Source organism: Chironomus tepperi, unplaced genomic scaffold, assembly GCF_022539635.2.
Source record: "Chironomus tepperi strain 1889 unplaced genomic scaffold, CSIRO-AGI_Ctep_v1 contig_240, whole genome shotgun sequence".
Taxonomy (NCBI): Eukaryota; Metazoa; Arthropoda; class Insecta; order Diptera; family Chironomidae; genus Chironomus; species Chironomus tepperi.
This window is the reverse complement of record NW_027226362.1, coordinates 170,129-190,859: the sequence shown is the minus strand read 5'-3', so window position 1 is coordinate 190,859 and position 20,731 is coordinate 170,129. Positions and strand designations below refer to the sequence as shown.

Genomic DNA, 20,731 nt, shown 5'->3' with positions numbered 1-20,731 from the left:
AATTTAAACAAAAGATGGTGAATGCTTAAAATGAGCAGCTTTATTCAGATATTGCTATAAATTTGAAATCCTCAGCGACGAGATTGGTAAACTACTGATACTTAAAGCGAGATACGCGACTGAGATAGGCAAAGTGCAGCTATTATTTAGCACAGGGTTGTTAAAAGCAGAATCTGGTGTGTTTTGAAAATATGTCACAGGTGAACTAACAATTTGACTGAGCAGCAACCCAAACACCAAAATACGGCGAACCACATTTTGTGTCATAAAATTGGGTCGAAATCTGTCATCACGAGGCCATCAGGCCAAGAAATGAGGTCTTATCGTTAATAGAGCGACACAGTGATGTCCTAGCGAACACGGTGTTCTGTGTAGTCTATAGACTTCATTTGCATCAATGCTAAATCTCTTACAATATTCAAAATCATCATACTCTACAAAACTACATCAATACTGTACCTTTTTAATATTTTACACTTTCCCTTAATACCAAAAAATAATAAAAACCCAAACATTGCAATTTTCTAATGAGCTTTTGAAAACTAGAAAGCTTCTTGAAAGCTCATTTTAAAATTCAATATAAATAATTAATTTTAAATGCTAAAACATTTTCTAATTGACTTTTCGCACTAGCTGATTAAAATTTATTGCACACATTATTGCAAGGTGTGGATAATCATGGCAACTCAATAAATTGGTGCTTAAAAATCTTGTAAGCTCTAAATGCTGACATTACAAACAAATACCCTGATTATCTCCACCTTGCTACATTATGGATCATTAGAAATACAACTTAATTTATGTATTTATATGAAAAGTTATATTTCACAAAAAAAAAGAAGAAGAAAAGTCTGGAAAATATAGGAATGAGATAAAATTATGAAATGTCCATGTAAGAATACTAATCAATTAAAGTTGGTTCCTCCACAGCAGCTACTGATGAATTTAAATGAAATTTTCGACCAATTGATGTCCGCAAAATTGACCAAAAAATGCTTAAAAAGTGTAGAATATTTGAAAATGGAACTGCCAATGAAGGAACCAACTTGACACAAAAATTGTGAATGAAGGAATGAGGAACGAAATAAAAGATGAAAAAATTGTTTATAGTAAACTTTTATTGCATAATACTGACAATATTATCCTTAAAAAATAAATAAATTACCATAAATTAGATTTATAGGTAGGCACGAGTACTTAATTATATTTTCCGAGTACAATCCAGAAGAACTTTTTAAGTTTTGAATGGCTATTTGACTGTTCACGTCGTTGAAGCAGCCTGTCATTTTTGTACTCCATCCATTCCTTGAATATTCTTGGTGATTTTGGACCCCATTCAGGATTTTGTCTAAAAAGTCCTTTAAATGATTCCAACTTGTCAGGATCATTCATGACGATAAATGCAGCCCAAAGTATAATTTGTAACATTCCGACAATGAAGATTGTCCATCCAGTCATGAGAACAGGGAATGGATATTCGATGTTCATGTACTTTGGAGTCTCTAAGCTGGCAACGAAGTAAATGAAGATGACAATCAGCAAGAGTGGTGTGACAAACATCCAGCATATTCTCCAGAACAATGTAACTTTACGTTTTAACATGAACTCGACGTCCCAGCAGAAGTTTTCCATTCCATAAATCCACATAACTGCTGTTATTTGGATAGTTCCCAATGCGAAGATTAAGAAGGTTCCACCGAAATGATCAACTGTGAATTAAAGAAGTGAGGTTAGGTATATTACGGTTTACACTCTAAGGGGTTGTATGACGTCGTCCATAGCTTGACGACCAAACACCGACTTAGCAAATATTACATGAACAGACAATGTATCCATGTCTGCACAAGACAATTCAGTCGATTTAAATCAAGTCTGACATCAGGTAATTCCCAAAACCAACTTGAACACGTTGATAGACAATGAGCATACTCGCTAATTGAGCGTACTCATGGATATATTCAATCAATATAATTGAGCATGTTAATTTTGTGTGCATACTCATAAACATGATCCTTGTTTATTCATGTTACATACCTAAATTCAAAATCCATTGACCACCCGGAGTGACATAAACAAGTCCAATTAAAAATCCAATACTACATGTAATTGCAGCCATCATCCAACTTTTACACTTTGGAAAGATGTCCCTTAAGTTTGCATTTATGGCACTTTGTAAGCCGACAGCTGATCCAACACCAAGAGTAAACAGCATGAAGAAAAATAGAACAGCGAACAGCTGAAATGGCAGGGAGGAAAAAAGGAAATTTAATTTTAAACTGTCAAAAAAAAGTTTTTGCAATTTTGTTCATGTCTTATTTACCTGCGGAACATACTCAAACTTTGTAATTGCTTCCGGATACCTTAACAACAGCAAAAAAATAAGGAACAATGTTTAAATTAACAACGGAATCAAATTTATGACACTTACGAAATAAATGCAAGACCACTTCCACCGCTCTTTATGACCTTGCTCACATCTGGCTCACCAATATTGTATGCCAAATTTCCAAGAATACCGAAAATTGTGAATCCACCAAGTAAGCTTGTAAATGTGTCCATTGTTGTTACAATCATTGCATCTCTATTTGCGAATTTGAATGAAAAAAAGGAATTAATGTCAAAAAGGTTTCTCAAAGGTATGTAAAGAATGTTTTTGTAGTCATGGAGTTCTTTGATCTTTCTTGTCTTTAATGTCAAATTGGAAAAATTTGTTCATTCTCAAATTTAATTTGATTAAAAAGTCTAAGATTGAAATTTACGCGGGAAATTAAGTAAATATTTCCAATTTTTGATTTAATTATCGTTGATTAGCTGTTTGATATCCGAACTGCACACTGTACTAGCTAGAGCGCAGCTATGCCACCGGATTAACGGTGTGCTTTCTCGATGTCGGGATCGGAACCGAGAAATCCCGTCTTGGTTCCGAAAATCTTCCGAAACCGGGAAATCCCGTCTTGGTTCCGAAATTCTTCCGGATCCGGGAAATCCCGTCTTGGTTTCAAAATTCTTCCGGAACCGAGAAATCCCGTCTTGGTTCTGAAAATATTTCGGGACCGGGAAATCCCGTCTTGGTTCCGAAATTCTTCCGGAACCGGGAAATCCCGTCTTGGTTCTGAAAATATTCCGGAACTGAGAAATCCCGTCTTGGTTCTGAAAATATTTCGGGACCGGGAAATCCTATCTTGGTTCCGAAATTCTTCCGGAACCGGGAAATCCCGTCTTGGTTTCAAAATTCTTCCGGAACCGGGAAATTCCGTCTTGGTTCCGAAAATTTTCCGGAACCGGGAAATTTTGGTTTCGAAATTCTTCCAGAATCATAAATTCTAACGAGTAAGACGCGGTAAGACGGGTTGCCCTGTTGGGACCGACTACATTGTGCTGCTCGGAATAGCTAACTACATAACCAAAAACTCTATGGCAACCCTACCTGTATATATTGTGATCAAACTGATTATACGATGAAAACATAATCTGAAAGTATTTGTAGAATATTTGGGATTATTACATTACTAATATTACCACAAATTGCTATGCTTATAATCATAATAAACAGAATTACTTACAATTGTTCCCTGTCCAACGCTCAATGAGAAAAAGAGTTGGGTAATGGCGCTGTACCATACCTGTAATAAATGAATGGAAAATTTTCTTTTTATTAAATTGTTAGTGAATTAAATTAGTAAGGTTGAGTTATATTTAGTGCTGCAAATGTTGTTCATAGCAATATTCGAATTCTCGGAAGAAATTCAGACTGTCGTCATTGAACCAAAATAGTTGTTAGCATCAATTTACACTCAATAAAATATCTATTTTTAAACAATATTTTGTTATTTTTAGCAATTCCGTGAAGAAGAGTGTTGAAGCTTGTTGTTGATATTTACTAACTGACAAACTAACAGACAACAAGAATCAGTTGTATACCAGGAAAAAGAACAGTTAAACAACTACTTGTTCTTAATGGGAATTGAATCCATGTCCTAATATTCAGGTTTTATGCTCTTACCACTAAGCTATCGGGGTTATTTGAAGTGATTAGCAGAATGCCAATTTAAAGAATTATTCAGCTTTGAAGGAATAGTGTATAGACTTTTACAGTTGATGCGATTTTACTTGGAAACTACAGCAATGAATGACTAACAAAAAACGGCATCCGACGAGATCTAGATTAGCTGTCACAGTTCTATCAGGACGACTTCCCGTCTTACTGTGACAGAGCGATGCCCTAATGAACACGTGGGTTGCAGTACGTCTTTATATCTACATTCTGATCAACAAATTTCTCTAGATACCAAGACAAATCCTGAAAGGAAGCTGTCGATAGAGACAGTATTGCATTTGGTATTGGCAATTGACAGACGGAAGTCAGCGATAAAACCAGCTATAGGCGTCATCTGAGAGCAGCCTTGGATCACAGTTGATCTGTTTGACCAGCGATGTACGTAAGTAAATCCCCAGACAATTCTCAGGATCGTCAACAATTTATGACATATAAAAAGACAGAACATCTTACCTTAGGATTTAGCAACATTCCAAAATCAGGTGTGATAAAGTACATAATTCCATCCCATGTTCCTTTAAGTGTAGATGCACGAACAAGTAGTGTAATCAACACAACATAAGGAAATAGAGCTAAGAAGTATGAGACTTTTCCGGAGCTCTTAATTCCTTTCATTATCACAAAGAAGACAACAGCCCAAGCAAGTAGAAGCCATAATGTTAATTGCCAGTCAGGAAGTCCAAGACCATCGCTAATATCGTCCTTTTGTTTTATGACTTCACGACTAGGTTGAATAAGTATTTAATTAGTATTGTTATGGGAAATTGAGATTCTCTCTCTTTTTTGTAACAGCGTTAATGTCACAATAAAGGGATTTTCATGGAAATACCTTTAAGCATCTAGATGCTTTGTGGCAATAAGCTTATTATCACATAAAATGGAAGTCTTTTGATCGTAAACACACAATATGCATACTTACATATAATAAAGTTCCGATGAACTAACTCCATTTGTGCTATTGACACCACTGGATAGCTTTGGATCGGCAGGAACACAATTGACATCCGTCCAACTATCCCAGCAGTAGCTCCATGGGAGTGTTGCTGAGAAACTTTTTATCATGTAAAATAATGTTAATGCGATTAACGATACATAGTAAGTGACGACAGTTAAGACACCAAATTGTTGTCCAACAGCAACTCCTTTAAGGATGAGAATTGTTGAGGATGCTTTAACACTTCCTTTTGCTGTAAATTGTCCGATTATCATTTCAAAATAATACATTGGTTTTCCCACCAGAACTAGAACAATGATGCTGTAAAATTTTGTAAACAGATGTTATTGAATAACTAGACATTGTGACTTGAATATTAATGAATACATACTATGGAATCAGAAAAGCACCGCCTGTAAGATTAAAATTAATAGAATTAAATTATTTGTTGTAACATGTAAATTGTAGCATATTGTATGTAAATTAAATCCAATGGATTACAACAAATAAAGCCTTTACTTACCCCCATTTTCATAGGCCGTGAATGGAAATCGCCAAATATTTCCCAAACCAACAGAGAGCGATATACAACTCATTAAAAATTCTAATCCATGACCCCACGTTGCACGTTTCGGTCCATGTTCATGAAAATCATGATGATCATCCTTCTATATTGTAATAATCATGTATATTAATAGAAAAAATATTAGTCATATTGGGAGCACGTTATCAGAGCAAATAATGATGATGATGACTATACATGAATGGATGTATCTCATCTTTTATATTTATTTTATGGCATGCTTAGTGGTTGAAGACAGAGGCGAAGTTAGAGATTGAGGGATCATGATGGTGGTTCATTCTGAACAGCTTAGTGGTTTGCATTGATTGAAATCGGACACGGCATACATAAACATGGCATTTCTAAAAATTATCGACAGCACACTAATGTGTCGCGACACAAAGGTTGCTAATCACTGGATAAAGGCATCGTGATGGCGGTTTAACCTGATCAGCAAATCGAATTCTCTAGACAACCGCAAAGTCGCCGTATTAACAGTAAAAGGCGAAGTTGCCGTCAAGGCACCGTAATTGTAAATTTTGACCTGATTTCACAGCGAAAAATGTGGTTGAATGGATTGTGTCGCTCGAGTCAATGTGGAATTTTGTGCTTTTTCGTTGCTCAAATTAGACGAAAATGCTATGACAGAATTAACTGCAGATGATGTAGTTCAAGATAGATGAGACTTGAATCTGTTCATCCCTCATTCTGTTCCTCATCATATAACAAACCCGAGCGACACACTGCGACAAATTTAATTTTCGCATGTCATAAACAGTCATTAGGACAACTCCTCGTCTGGGCATCAACACATTGATATAGCTATCCTCTATAGCAATATCGTCCAACCTTTTTTTATATCACGACACCAGATTTGCAAAACAGGCACCTGTCACAGACTAAAACCAATAATGTCACGACACATTTTGATGGCCAAAAACCGCACACAGCATGTGATTCGTGACATTTCTAAAGAAAATTCGACGACACACATGTGTGCCACGGCATACAGTTTGAACAGCACTGCCCCAACGACTCCAATATGCTTCTCGGGATAATCTTCTCTTTTCTTCTATGATTACGCCTCTGTCTAAAGACACTAAGCCTAGATACATAAACATTCCATTAGTTTTGTCTCTTCTTACCTCATTCATAACATTTCCGCTGCTGGAACTCTTCGTAATACTTTTATTATCACTATCATTAATTGCATTTATATTTTTCTCTGTATCACCATTCGCAACGCCATTAGTTTGTTTTCCTTTTATGTCCTAAAGAAAAAAAAAATAACAATAAATTAAATTTTATCATTAAAGAGATAAGTAGGTGAAATAAACTTTGAAGGAAATGGGCTATATAATAAAAAAAATTCCCCTCATTTGAAATGATTAATTCTGGAAATGAAGCGCATTTTTGTTTGTCAACAAAAAAAGGTTGTGAAAATAAGAAGCACATTGTAATCTAATTAATGGCACATGTTTGTTTGCTGTCTGATAATTTTAAGAATTGAGTGACTTATTATTGACTTTTAAGCATGATATAAAGTCTTTGTTTTGTAACACTTGATGGTTTGATGAATGAGTTGATTGAGCTCAACTGCTGCTGTTGAAACTAGTTCTATAGTTGAAAGTGGGTTTGGAATCACTCTTTGTTGTCTCTTGTCTTTAATTGAGTAGTCTCTTGCCTAACTAATAAAGAATATGTCTAAGAACTCTTGGAAGGATTCTGTCGAAAGGGACATTGCATTGACATTGGTTATTACCAGGTGGAAGCTATCAACGGAGCCAATTTTAGAAGACATCTGCATCTAATAGAGTCATGGATAGAATTCATAGGGGAATCTACGACAAGGAGCAACCTGGCGCAGAACAACGATGAAAAAACGTCAGCTCAACGTGCGGTTAGAGAATTTGTACAAATCTAGGAAGTCAGTAAGTAAGTTTCGTGTAAGCAAGTCATGAATTGCAATTGATCTGTAGGAAATTGATAGGCGTGCGTTAGCTTTAGTCTTCAATGTCTAAGCTTTCCCTTGTCTATGTCTAAGGGAATCATGGATTTCAATTGATCTGTAAGACCAGCGAAGTAAGTAAGTATTAAGAATTGGTAAATACAAGCCAGCGACAGAGCCAGTTTCAGGTAACAAGGATCATGACCTATGGAAGGTCATGGATAAGAATTGATCTGTACAGCCATCAAAGGAAGTAAGCAGGACCACTTTGTCGAAGCCACACTAAACTAAAATGTCCTAATGGGACTTAAAGGTTCTCGATGCCGGATTGTCTCGGTTTTGATCTCGAGAATTTTTCGAGTCCGGAACTTCAGCAAACCATATTGGCACAGTAAGGATTGATTTCAACCAATTTTTGCATGGAAAAGTACCATTCACTGCACTCTGCCCCTCTAGTATATCACCAAACCACTTCATCACTCTCAACTCTCCTTCTAAGAACACTAAAGCTCGAATATCATAAAAATCTATTAAGACATCCAAAATGAACACTAAAGCGCACTATATCAAATAATACAGCATCAATTGAGGACAAAATAATAAAAGTTAAATATGAAAAAGTTGTGATCTTAATGGCTGCCAAAATTGTTTCTTGGAATTAAGCCACGAGATAATGCTTTTTTATAGTAAATGGAAACACAACACTGTAGCCATAATAGCTGCGAGTTAAACAATTCATTGTTATAGACTGAACAGCACTCCGGGTCCGCAATACGAATTAATATTCGATGCAGGCAAATATCTCACATGAGAATGAAAATAAATGAATTGGAACAGAACTGTTAATTATTTGAGTGATTAATTAATATGGATGTCATATTTACATTATCACGTGTACGTGTACTTTCATCTCTAGCCATAATGCTGTGGGAAAATTTTTCATCTTTTTTTTTCACACTTCACTCATTTCATGAACTGATAATGCGGAAAATTTAACTCAATTGTGAATTAACAATACACAATATTTTAAAATCCATACTGTAAAGCAGAGTTGCGATGACAGGTACTTGTCGGAAAGTAGATTTCTTTGGCCTGTCGCAGGCGTGATCTTTCGCATGTCTCGCATGTCACAGGTGATGGACTGTCGCCAGGTCATATCTGTCTATCTGCCACAGGCGCGACCGGTCGCAGACCATCACGTGTGACAGTTCGCAGACCATCACCTGTGACAGGTCGCAGATCATCACTTGTGACAGTTCGCAGACCATCACCTGTGACAGTTCGCAGACCATCACCTGTGAGAGGTCGCAGATCATCACCTGTGACAGGTCGCAGACCATCACCTGTGACAGGTCGCAGATCATCACTTGTGACAGTTCGCAGACCATCACCTGTGACAGTTCGCAGACCATCACCTGTGAGAGGTCGCAGATCATCACCTGTGACAGGTCGCAGACCATCACCCTTGACAGTTCGCAGACCATATCCTGTGACATGCGAGACATGCGAAAGATCACGCCTGCGACAGGCCAAATCTGTCTGCCTGTCTCAGGTGTGGACTGTTTGACCTGTCACAGATTGCAACTCTGCTGTAAAGCTCCAAAAATTAATGAATTATTTATTTACCTCTGATAACTCTCAATTATTAAATTTACATTCAAAATTAATTGGTATGGATATACAACACATTTGAAAGAGTTAATTAATTGATTACTAATTGCGTAATAGTCATGAGAATTGATAGGGCCTTTGGGATACGCAATCAAATAAACCTCAATAAACACTGACATGTATTTTTATTTGCATTAATGGCAGCAATTAAATTACAATTAAATTTCATTTGATGAAAAAATAAAGGTTTTCATTTATGGTCATTAGGAATTGAATATAAAGTTTATAAGTGCCACACCACAGAAAATCAATGTCATTCTCTTTTTGGCATGCTTATTTCATGGAAGAGCTAGGTCTTCGTTACGTCGGTGTATTGTTAATAAGACGGAAAATTGCTCTAATTGCATCTTGATGGCTGCTCGTGTTTGTGACTTCCAACATTCAAGAATAAGGAAATTTGAGGCTTTGTGGCACTTCTCAAATAACACAAGTTGGTTAATCGATCAAAAATCAGGCCTTGGGCTGTTATGATTCTGAATTGATGCCGAATTCAGTTTAAAACCGAGACCGTGCCAGAGTCACGTAGGACTACACAAGGATAAGTTAATGCAATCGAGATTTACAGAAGGAACTGAAGTAGCATAGATTGCAATTTAAATCACGCATTATATTGCTTTGGATACTACGATAGAGATGGGAGAAGAACAACAAAGAATATGAAATTGGCAAAAGCAGCCGTTAGAGGTAGGATCAGAAACCTGTCTAACCACTTTATTATTGTCATTAGATGCATAATAAGATCAATATCAACTAATCATCATTATTGCAAAACGAAGTAACGATAATGTGCCGCTACGTACTGCATGTGCTGCACGGCATTAAGAAGCTTCTCCATTAGATTTTCTATGCCCAAAATATTACTTTGTGTTAAGGACGTATCCTTAAAGATTGAAATTTGGGATCACACGCTCTTATCTCTCTCTTAAATGGAATAGAATTATATTTATGGATGCGCCCTTTATTCTTTAAAGTACTTAATCTTATTATAACGTTGATTTAAATCAAACCGATTTTCCAGGAATCGACATGCGCTAATTTTAATATTAGGTGTTACTGATGTATGATTGATTTAAGACGAATCAAATCATTCGAATATGGAAACAAATTTGCTACTGTAATTAATTTACAAATGAATATTTACACTGTATTATGTAACAATAAAATTCACTCTAATCTCCAAACCTCAAATATTATTGTAAGTTTGATATATGTAAGCATTAATTAACAGTCACATTGTGTCTATTATTATTTTCATTAACTGCTGTATCAACCGAACAATAAAACCGCACAATTTTTATATGCAAAAGCTTCCTTCTGTTTTTAACATTCAACAAATATTTTTAACTCATTTTTGGGAAAAGAGCGCTTAATAATACATTTTGTCTGACTGGTTGGGTGAGGGACGAGATCTCAGCAACCAGACATCGTAGAAAGGTCTAGTTTGAAGCATTAGCTCCGTGCCATCGAGTTATTTTGGTATCAATTGGTTTGGAAGTCCAAATCCATCTCTATGGACGTGGATTAATGATTTTTGAATTTATAAGCAAAAAAGACACTTTCTTAAAGCGTTGCTTTAAAAAATTTGAATTTTTAACAACCGTTAAAAAATTTAAATTTTAAAAAACCGTTAAATGATGAAAATCTGTAACTGATCGCTGTGACAAAAATGCGCTAATGTCGCTCGATAAGGTCGAGCACTTTTGAAATATTTTTTCTAATTTTTTTACAATCAAATAATTTAAATGACGTGATTTATTAGTGGTTGTAAGGTCATTAAATGATATAATAACAAATTGTAATTGCTTTGGTATGTCAATATTTATTTTTGGAGCGAAACAAGTGTGAATTAATCATCAGTTTACGAATGATTACAAAAAAAGTAAAGCTTTGTCGTCATTGCCATAATCATATCATCGCTACAAATAGAGTTAAGTAAGTTTCGCATATGAAACTTTATAATTAAGTTATTCATTGTGTGAAAAAGACATTATAATGTTAAATGAATTCCCTGAATAAGTCATTAGAAATTACATCGGGGAATTATTTTTTTGGCATACATGTGACTTGGAAATGGAACTGAAAAAACTAACGGAACGTGCCTTTACTTTAATCTTGATGAATTGTTACAAGTTGGAAGAAAAGTGAGATTTATGAGTTATGGAAATTAAGCCTCAAAAGTAAATCAGTTCTTTCTTTGTTTTTGGAATGAACAGTCAACGATTAGGGGTCGTTCACTTATTATGTAAGGAGAATTAACTGCTTTGTGATTCCTTCTTTGACGACGCAATTATCTTTAGAGGCAGTGAGACGCGTTTCCACTGCATATGATTCGAAAAAGGACAGGTGAACAAGTTTCTCCTTCCGAGTCTCGAACCCATGATAATTAGGTACCGAAGTACGTAACCATTCCTCCACCGAGCTATCTCGACTCACAACTCCTCTATGAATTTTACGTAAAAAATGAACATAAAGCACATAGAATTAGCCGAAAATCCGTTCCAGATCGACTTGACTGGCCTGAGATCAGATTTCATCTAATATGGCCTGGAGTCAGAGTCATGCTGACCTGGAGTCAGAGTCATACTGACCTGGGGTCAGAGGTAATCTCACCTGAAGTCAGAGTCATGCTAACTTATAGTCAGATTTTCAGCCATTTCTGCCGCATGTGCCTTTGAATATTGTTTTGTTCATATTTATCATTCATTTAACCTCTAAGAACAAAACAAAAATGAAAACAAACTCTTAGTCACAAAAATTGGGATAAGCATCTTTATACATACATAGTTCTGAATCAATAAACTTAAACATTCGTAAACAAATCTAAAAGAAGTCAAAGAACTCGTTTTTGAGAGTATTTTTGAAAAAATAAAGGGCACTGAATAAATTAATGATATATTTTGTTTTGCTGATCAGGCGACTGGCTGAATGATTCACAAGATTTTAATAAACAGGCATTTTAGAGATCTCTACCCGATCGACACAAGCTTTTTATGGCATCCTTATAGTGGCAAGGGTCGTACAAGTGGCAATTTTAATGTTATTTTTCGTGGACGCCTTATGATAGCGACTTAGGTGTCATGATTATTTTGAGCCGATCGGGCTAATTTGAGGCTTTTTGCTATTGTTTAATTCCGGTGACAGTTTGTCTTGAAGTGCAAAATTATCTATAAATACGTTAATTAATGATTTTTCTTTTTAAAAGCAGACACTTGATTTTTAAGTTCAAATTTTGAACTTTCTACTTTAAATTTTTCTTGACCGTTAAAAATTCAAATTTCAAAAACCCGCTTAATTGTAAGTTCAACTTTAATGAGGACAGAATCTATCTACAGAGCTAGAATTGCATTTGCTATCAGTAATTGAAAGACGGCAGCCTGCGATAGAGTCAACTTTTGGAGGTGTCTAATGGAGGTTATCGATTGCAATTGATCTGCACTACCAGCGAAGAATGCAAGTAAGTCAACTTTTAAAAGTATGTTGACTGAATTGTTATTTGCACTAAATAATTAATAATGCTTCAAAAAAATTAAATCTTTTGGAACTAATTACATCCAATAAATCAACTAAAAATCCAAAATCCCCATCGAAAATCCAAAAATCAAAATTCATCATACGCAGTCACATGTACAATTAATCAAATCAAACCTATTGATCGTTTCCGAGAACTTCAAATTAATTCCAAAGAATAATAACCAGTTGAAAATGTTTTTTTTTGTGATTAACCTACCTCACTTGACGCGGTAAATCCCAAATTGTACGAGCCGTTTTTCCCCATCTCTTTTTTTGTGTGTCTTCCTTTAGCTCTCGTGGTTTAATATAGCTTTAATTTATTCAATTGATTCACAACAATGTGCTTAGAATTTTTGTTTATGGCAGTTTTATATTAATTCCTTATGTGATCAACACATAGGAGATGTCAACATTCCTTTTGAACTTTTAAGCTGAAAATAGAAAAAAAATAAATTATTTTTTATGGATATCCAAGGCAGCTGAAGTTTTCCAGTCACGAGTGGACATGAAGGAGAATACACGATTATAATATACGAAGATAGTTTGGGATTTCAGCAATTCTCAGAATTTGGAGATAAGAAATTCCAAAATATTAAGCTGTTCTGCAGAATATCAAGAATTAATGGGAATATAGCCACAATCAAGAACTAATGTTTATGTAAATAACCGTAAATAAGAATCATTTGGATTTTTCGTTCCATTCAAGTTGATCGTGAGAACAAAAAACGAAGTGGTTTTTGATCAAGCACAAAAAACGAATCAAGTTAGGATGGCATTTAAAATTTGTTCTCTTTGCCATTTTTAAGTGCTTGAAATTTTATTCGACATATAAAAATTATTTAGAGATCCGAAGGATCTAGAAACAATCTAGAACTTCGCATTATATGAGTATGAGGGCCAATGACAGTTTAACCAGCGAGGAGTTCACCCAATCTACATAATCATACCTAGACCTGCAGTTAAAGGTAGAATCTAGAGTTCGAAGTCGACTCGCATTTTGCATGGAAAAGTGGACTAGACTTTGAGTTCTAGTAGACTTCGAACCACTTTTTTGACAACATTACTGCTTAAGCTTACTTAAGGAACTGAAGAGAGGCTTTAAACCGCTTTTCCACTACATATGATTCGAAAAAGGAATTGTTAAAAATTTCCAATTCCGAGTCTCGAATCCATGATTTTTGGGTGGTAATGCAATGAGTCTGACTTTATAGAAGGCAAGCGATTACGAGGGTTGCCTAAGAATTCATGAAAAGACACTGTAGATAGAAACGGTAATGCACTTGACGTCTGTAATTGACCAGCAGATGCCAGCAATAGAGTCAGTTTCTGAACAGGCTGACTAAGTTTATTATATAATGATTATGTCCCAAATAACGAAGCCTTTTAGCCATCAAGTCACTTCGACCCACTCAAATAAAGTGCAATTTACTTTAATTTCTAGCAAGAATCTTGTATGAATCTAACTAAGAATGTATTCAGAATATTGTCAAGATATTGTATTGCATTGTAATTTTAATGAATGAAGTTTTCAAATACCTACGATAAAGTTTTCGATAAAATTTTACATTTTTAAAGTATGAATATGGGAATGTTCGGAAATTACGTAGCGGTAAGGGAGGTAGCAGTTTAGAAATTTGATATCGAGCTATGCTTTCTCGCTATCGGGATCGGGATCGAGATTTCCCGGGATATTCCGATCTCGAAAAATCCCGGAAATTTCAAACCCGATCCCGAAAATTCATCGGAACCGGGATTCTGCAGAAGAAAAGAAATCTTGGAACTCTAAAAGCTGAACAGTTATGTCATCTCAATGTGCTGATAGAGCATTTGGATAAACTGGATGACAGCATCTGCAACAGAGTCAGGTGGAAAGCATTTTGTTGTAACCTAAGATTCACATGATTACAGTAAGTAAGTAAGTTATGATAGGAGCCTTTAAACCCAATTTTTAGCGTTACTCAATTTCCAAATCATCCCTAACACAATGCAATTGAAGTAAACCACAATTGTTTCAGAAATACTTTTAAAATACTTTCAATATTGAGTAGCCACTTCAGTACTAAAACTTGAAAGAACAACAATTTACTGAGAAATTTTAATTCATCATTTAGGGCAGATTGCAGTTCCTTCTAAGAATTCTTTATCAATTTTAAAGTTCTTGATAAGTTATTGTTGTGTGTAAAGTTTAAGGCAATTCTGCTTTTATATAGTTTTTCTTATCTTTAAGTTGTTTAGATTTTTCATGATAAAAAGACAATTATTGAGAATCAACAAAGGTTTTTCGCTCATTTTTGAGGACTTTAATCTGTTATTTTGACATGCCGTCTAAATAGACAATTGGTTGTAAAAGCCAGTTAGATAGTGCGAAAATATAAGAAATGGTGTCAAGCAGCTAATAAAAATATTGTCGGATTTCTTCAAGAGATGTGCTTTGTTCTGTTTTTGTGATTAGAAATTATAGACGTTTTTTAATTAACTGATCTAAGATCAATGACGATGCATAGATAGATACAGCGGAAACGTTGGTTAAAGTGGATGCATACCAACAGTGCGTGGTGCAAACTCTTGGGTAAGAGACATAATTTGATTGAGTGATGTGCAAATCCTGTTTGTCACGGTACTATGGTGTACTATGGACAATTTTTAAGTTTAAATAGGAAAAGTTCAAAAAAGACCCGAGTGGCACAATCTGATCCAAACCCAGACCAGCATGACTCTTGCTCATGATCAGATAGGCATTTTGGTCATAAAAATGGGTCAAAAAACCCCGTCATGGTATAGTCAGGGCAACTACGCGTCTTACCGTTAATACGGACACAAGCAGTGACATTGCGAGCACAGTGTACTGTTCAGGAGACAAATTTTCAAGTCTAGTGCTACATTTTTGATTTTTCGGACTAAAGTATCTAATTAGTCACTCGATCAGCAAAATTTTCAAAATATTTCCCTTTGGTGTGCCACGAAAAATTGTCTAATGCAGAGATGTGCCGTGACATATAAAAGATTGTCTGGAAAATACACGACGCAGAAATGGCCAAAAGTTTGGTCACAGGTTAACTTGACTCTGTCCTGTGTCCGTTTCATCGAATCTGGCCTGGGGCAAGAGTCACGCTGGTCTGAGTTCAGATTTTCGGATATTTCTACGTCGTGTGCCTTCCGAGTTGCCCACCACTGATTTAATTCATTTTACAAGAACACTAACTTTGCTATAGGATCAAATCTTAGAACAGGCTTAGAATGGATTAAATAGTTTCTATCCTTAACATTGAACGACCTTATCCAACTTTATATATCTTGATGAATACACTTTTTCACTTATCCAACAGAACCTGTTTTCAGTGCCAATAATTAGACACAACTAAATTCATCTTCAAATATCCAAAGTACGCTGTCTTTTTTTACTAAAGTATGCATGATACACGAATACTTTGATGTCTACCTTTCTTCATTCAAATAAAAGCAATATGAATATCCCATTCATTAATAAACAGCTGCTCTTAGGTAAACAATTACTTAAGTATGTTAAATATTTTATATCGGAATTACAAATTACTTCACTTTTAAAGCATGTTGTGTACTTCACGCGCATCAAATAAATTGAAAAAATATTAAAATAAAGTCACGATTAATAAGCATAGAATAAACATCATGTTTTGGTTGTTTAAAGCTTGTGAAAAATGATCCGGAAAATTATCAGTTCTCGGTAATGACTTGTATGTCATTTTGATAAAGTTATTACTGTACGACAAGCAATTTTGTTGTCAAAAATGTTGTTTTTGCATCTCCTACCGAAAAAATGTGTTTTTTTGCGTTATAACTTTGGGAACTCGTCTATCTACTTATGAAAGTCTTTATCTCTACGAAATGCTTTTTAATGCCTTGTTTGCGATTCTAATGAATACAGTCATCAAAACATAACACTTCATTTGGTGAAGATTGCAATAGGAACTACAAATAATACGCAATTTAAGAATATTAAGAATAATAAGAATATTAAGTCGTAGAATGGCGATAAAGACTGTATTAATCAGAATTTAAGAATTAAATCGTTGGTAATCTAACAAATTGCTGTTTGTAGGAGCTGTTCAGGAATTACGTAACGCTATGAAGATGAGGACTCGTAACTACAGAGCTACAGCAAAAGCACTTGACAAGAGAAAATGAATCGTTGCTGGGACAGAGGACACAATTGATTTTGCTACATATGATTGCAGCTCATTTTGAAAGGAATCCGTAAAGGAAACGCCATACTGTGACATGGATCTCCAAAATGGCGTACGGTAAGCAAGAATGTCAGTAATGAAAAAGAGAAGCTGCAACTTTGTGATTCGGACAGAAATGAATTGTAATAACTATGTAGATGACTTAGCCAGCAACAGGGTACAGATGGAAAGCCTTCTGTACAAATAACCTAAGCAAAATATCACAAATAGGCGTCTAAGTCATGATTCCAGTAAGTAAGTAAGTATGAGGAAGGGGATATGGAGGTGGAGAGATGTGTTAAGTCACGCATCACGCCTCCTCGAAACCATGAATGAAAGGTTGCCAGTTTCGGTTTGGGCTGTGTTTTACCAGCAACTTACGCTGCGGCGCATAAGAAGTTTGGACAACACTGAACACTGATGTCAATTTATTATACGGATAGGGAAGTGGGATCCCAAACTGTTAGAAGGTATCGAAAGATAGAGTTGTCCACAAACGTTCTCTAAACGTGACAATGTGCATCCGTTCATTCCAGCCAAAGAAGGAAGTAGTAAGTAAGGTAAGTAAAGTAAGTAAGTAAATAGAGAGGAGGAGGTGGGGGATGCAAAAACTCTATTATTCGAGTTACCTAACAACCAAACAGCCCCTGTTGTGGATAAAGTTAAAAGTGAATGATTATCATGAATAAATCATTTGTAGCTTCTCAACTGCGACGGACTATAGCGTGTAAAAATTCATCCACAAAACACTTTATGATTTTTCCACTAAACAGTCATTTCGGTCATTATCAATGTTTTTAGACATGACTTTGTTTTGGAACCATGACCTACGCGTAAATAGACACAATTTGACATAACGATTCACACTTTCGAGAGGCTTTGTCATTTCCTTCAATTTTTTTTTATTGACTTGATTGTAATTTTATTAGGGAATTAAAAACAATGTCTTATCTTTATGATATTTAACTATGAATAATTTCTACATGACTAGCGCAAATAATATGACAAAAATGATAAATTTTATTGTCACTTATGACATTATCTTCGAAATTGTAGGATCGTAATTATGACCTAGCTTAATCTTATAGATAATACTATCTAATTGCAATTCAACGACTTGTTCTGTGTCTTAGACTGTGACTTTTTGTGGGAATAGGAATTTTGTAATTGTAAATTCGAATAGTTTAGGATGTAAAGCTTGTATTGTAAGGTTCTAACTTTAAGTATTTGATAATTTGGATCTACTGTTTTGTGTGTAGTTGAAGAGTTTGAATTAGAGTTGCAGAAAGGCTGAAAATGCTCAATCCATCGTCCTAAGGTCATTACTGTTTGGAAACGTACTACAAATCTAAGGTTCTAGAATGCACTTCTCCACCATATAGTTCGAATAGGACTCGAACCCAGTGTTTCTTAATTACATGTCACATGTTCTTACCGACTGAGCTACCAAGGGCTATTAGAAATTGTGGCACAATGCTAATTTAAACTTTCTTTCTCTTTATCAGTGCTAATTACACATTAACTCTTATCGTTGTATTAGACTAAGATACACAATCCAACATTTATGATTCTAAGAGATTTTTTATGATTTTTTATTACAATTTCATGCTTATTCTTTCAAAAATCTGAATTTTGTTGAAAGGAAAAAAAAAAACTTTCAGAATTTTAACTTTTCACTGTCACTAATTGACAGAACCGAATTCGACAACGATAATTTTTAATCAACAACTTGAACATTTGATCACAAAAATTTTCACAAACTTTATTACCGAGCTACACAAAAGAAGATGATTCCGTCAAAGTTCTTGCGTTGACATTGAATGGAAGCCGCTTATGTGTAGCATCCATACCTTCCAATTGGTGTTAATAAAAGAACTTTGCGGAGCATTTAAAATTTCATCACCAAAACAGTGCAATTTAGACATTTGCTGGATTTATCAAGGATAAAGGCATTTTGTAGAGAATTTGGGATGATACAGCAGATCGCAATGCCGTTGCTATTAGCAAATCCTACATTATAATCTATTCTAAAGCTTCATGATGGAGACTCCTTTATTTGTGTTGCTCGGTGCCGGTTATTTTTTTTTTTTTATTAAAAAACTTCAGAAAAAAATTTCATTCAAACCTGAATATCACAAATTGCTCATTTGTTCAAAAACCCAACTATAGACCGGCATAACTATAGCTTGTCGGATTGACTAACTAACTCGTGCTATTCGTGAAATATTTTAAATTTCTAAGTTGTTTAAAATTAATTCAAATGTTTTCACAGATCAACGATCTGGCAGTGCCTAATTGTTTTGGCGAATCCCAAACTATTACTCAGCAGTTACACTCATTAACACTTATTGTTTTACAAATGACTGTAGATAGTATAATGACTTTTCATTCATCTCAATCAAAACTATCAGTAAAATTGCTTTCATTTTTTTGTCAGCAAGGTCATCAACTAATAGCATTGAAATTTATGTTTGATTCTATTTTGTGTAGTTAGAAATTCATAGAAAGTCTTTTTTTATTTCAGTCATTATTTATTTCCTATAACTTTTAATATTTATAATTTGTAGCGTAACTAAAAAATTGTTAATTTAATTTTTTATCCCAGTAGGTAATAAAATTTAAAAAAAATTTAATTTAAGGAAGTCTAAACCATTGAATTAAATTTGTTTTGATAGCTTTATTTTTCAAGTAAAGTTTAATTTAATTTTTGAAATTTTTTAAATTCGCAAATTTTCAAGTCAGACGAGCATCAAAAAATCGTTAAAGTCGTTCATTATTAGGAAAACATAACGTTGGGTCGGACCCGATCGACACATATTGAAATGCTGCCACAGTGGCTGCCACTTGGCGAAAACAACCGGATTTGCCAAGTGGCAGCCACATGGCTTTAAGTATACGACCGAGTCGTCGCCGTGGTGGCAACATTTCAATTTGTGCCGATCGGGGGAGTATGTATGGCTCACCATCAAGAATCAGAGACTATTACACTAATTTAACACAAATTTTTTTCAACTCAAAAATTGTCACAGAATATGACATTGGCTTTGGCACACTCTAAATCTTTAAACAATTATTAGCTGCAAATCGCCCTATGGCAGCTTTGGAAATCAATGATCTGAATAGCTTAAGGAATTTTTTATATGACCCTGGCATTCTATAGAGTATCACAGGTTGTAAAAGATCCAAATATTTGATTTCTTCATTGTTCTTGTTGATGAATTTAGAAAAATTTAACCAAAACTTGTCTGTCCCAAATCATAATTTGCACACCACTTCCATATGTCATTAACGATTGAATTAGACAGTGATTAAATACCACTACAGAAGCTACAAAAAACTTGTATTAATTATATTCAGAACTGGAAGTTGATTGAAATTTTGTTTCGATTAGCCGACTAAACCATACAAAATTTGAATTTTATTCAAATTCCGACTATTTTAAGTCCTAAAGTTTTTAATCTTAATTTGCAATACATGTAAACTAACTTAATGAACCATTCAATTGCTTGTTAAATTCAACGATTCGTCAAACTAAGCTTAATATAACAAAATCAGCTGATTTGAAATCTTTGAATTGTAAAAATGATTAAATCCATTTAAATTTACACAAAATTAATCATTAATAATTTTTTAAATCATGTTTAAGCATTTAAATGCTGCAGACTAGAGAATTATTAAATAAAACTAAACAACATCCATGTCCACTTATTAAAAAACTCCAATAAATTAAAATCACAAACAAAAAAAAAATAATTCCTTGATCCTTACTTTTTAAAACTTGAGAAATCCGCGTGCGAACACTTAAAGCTCAGAACATTAACTGAACTGAATAATTTGTTTTACCCCA

General features: G+C 34.6%; 1 protein-coding gene across 1 annotated transcript; it reads right to left on the bottom strand.

Moving 5' to 3' along the window:
* Positions 1-1,100: 1,100 nt before the first annotated feature.
* LOC139091185 (sodium-dependent nutrient amino acid transporter 1-like) lies at positions 1,101-20,731 on the bottom strand. The gene is made up of 13 exons (XM_070641126.1): positions 20,653-20,731; positions 12,900-13,113; positions 6,699-6,824; positions 5,515-5,659; positions 5,383-5,404; positions 4,977-5,312; positions 4,511-4,781; positions 3,564-3,623; positions 3,428-3,471; positions 2,429-2,581; positions 2,321-2,360; positions 2,035-2,236; positions 1,101-1,709 (listed from the first exon to the last, which is right to left on the bottom strand). Exons 2-13 carry the CDS (start codon positions 12,945-12,947, stop codon positions 1,198-1,200), a joined length of 1,959 nt encoding a protein of 652 aa, XP_070497227.1. The 5' UTR covers positions 12,948-13,113; positions 20,653-20,731; the 3' UTR covers positions 1,101-1,197.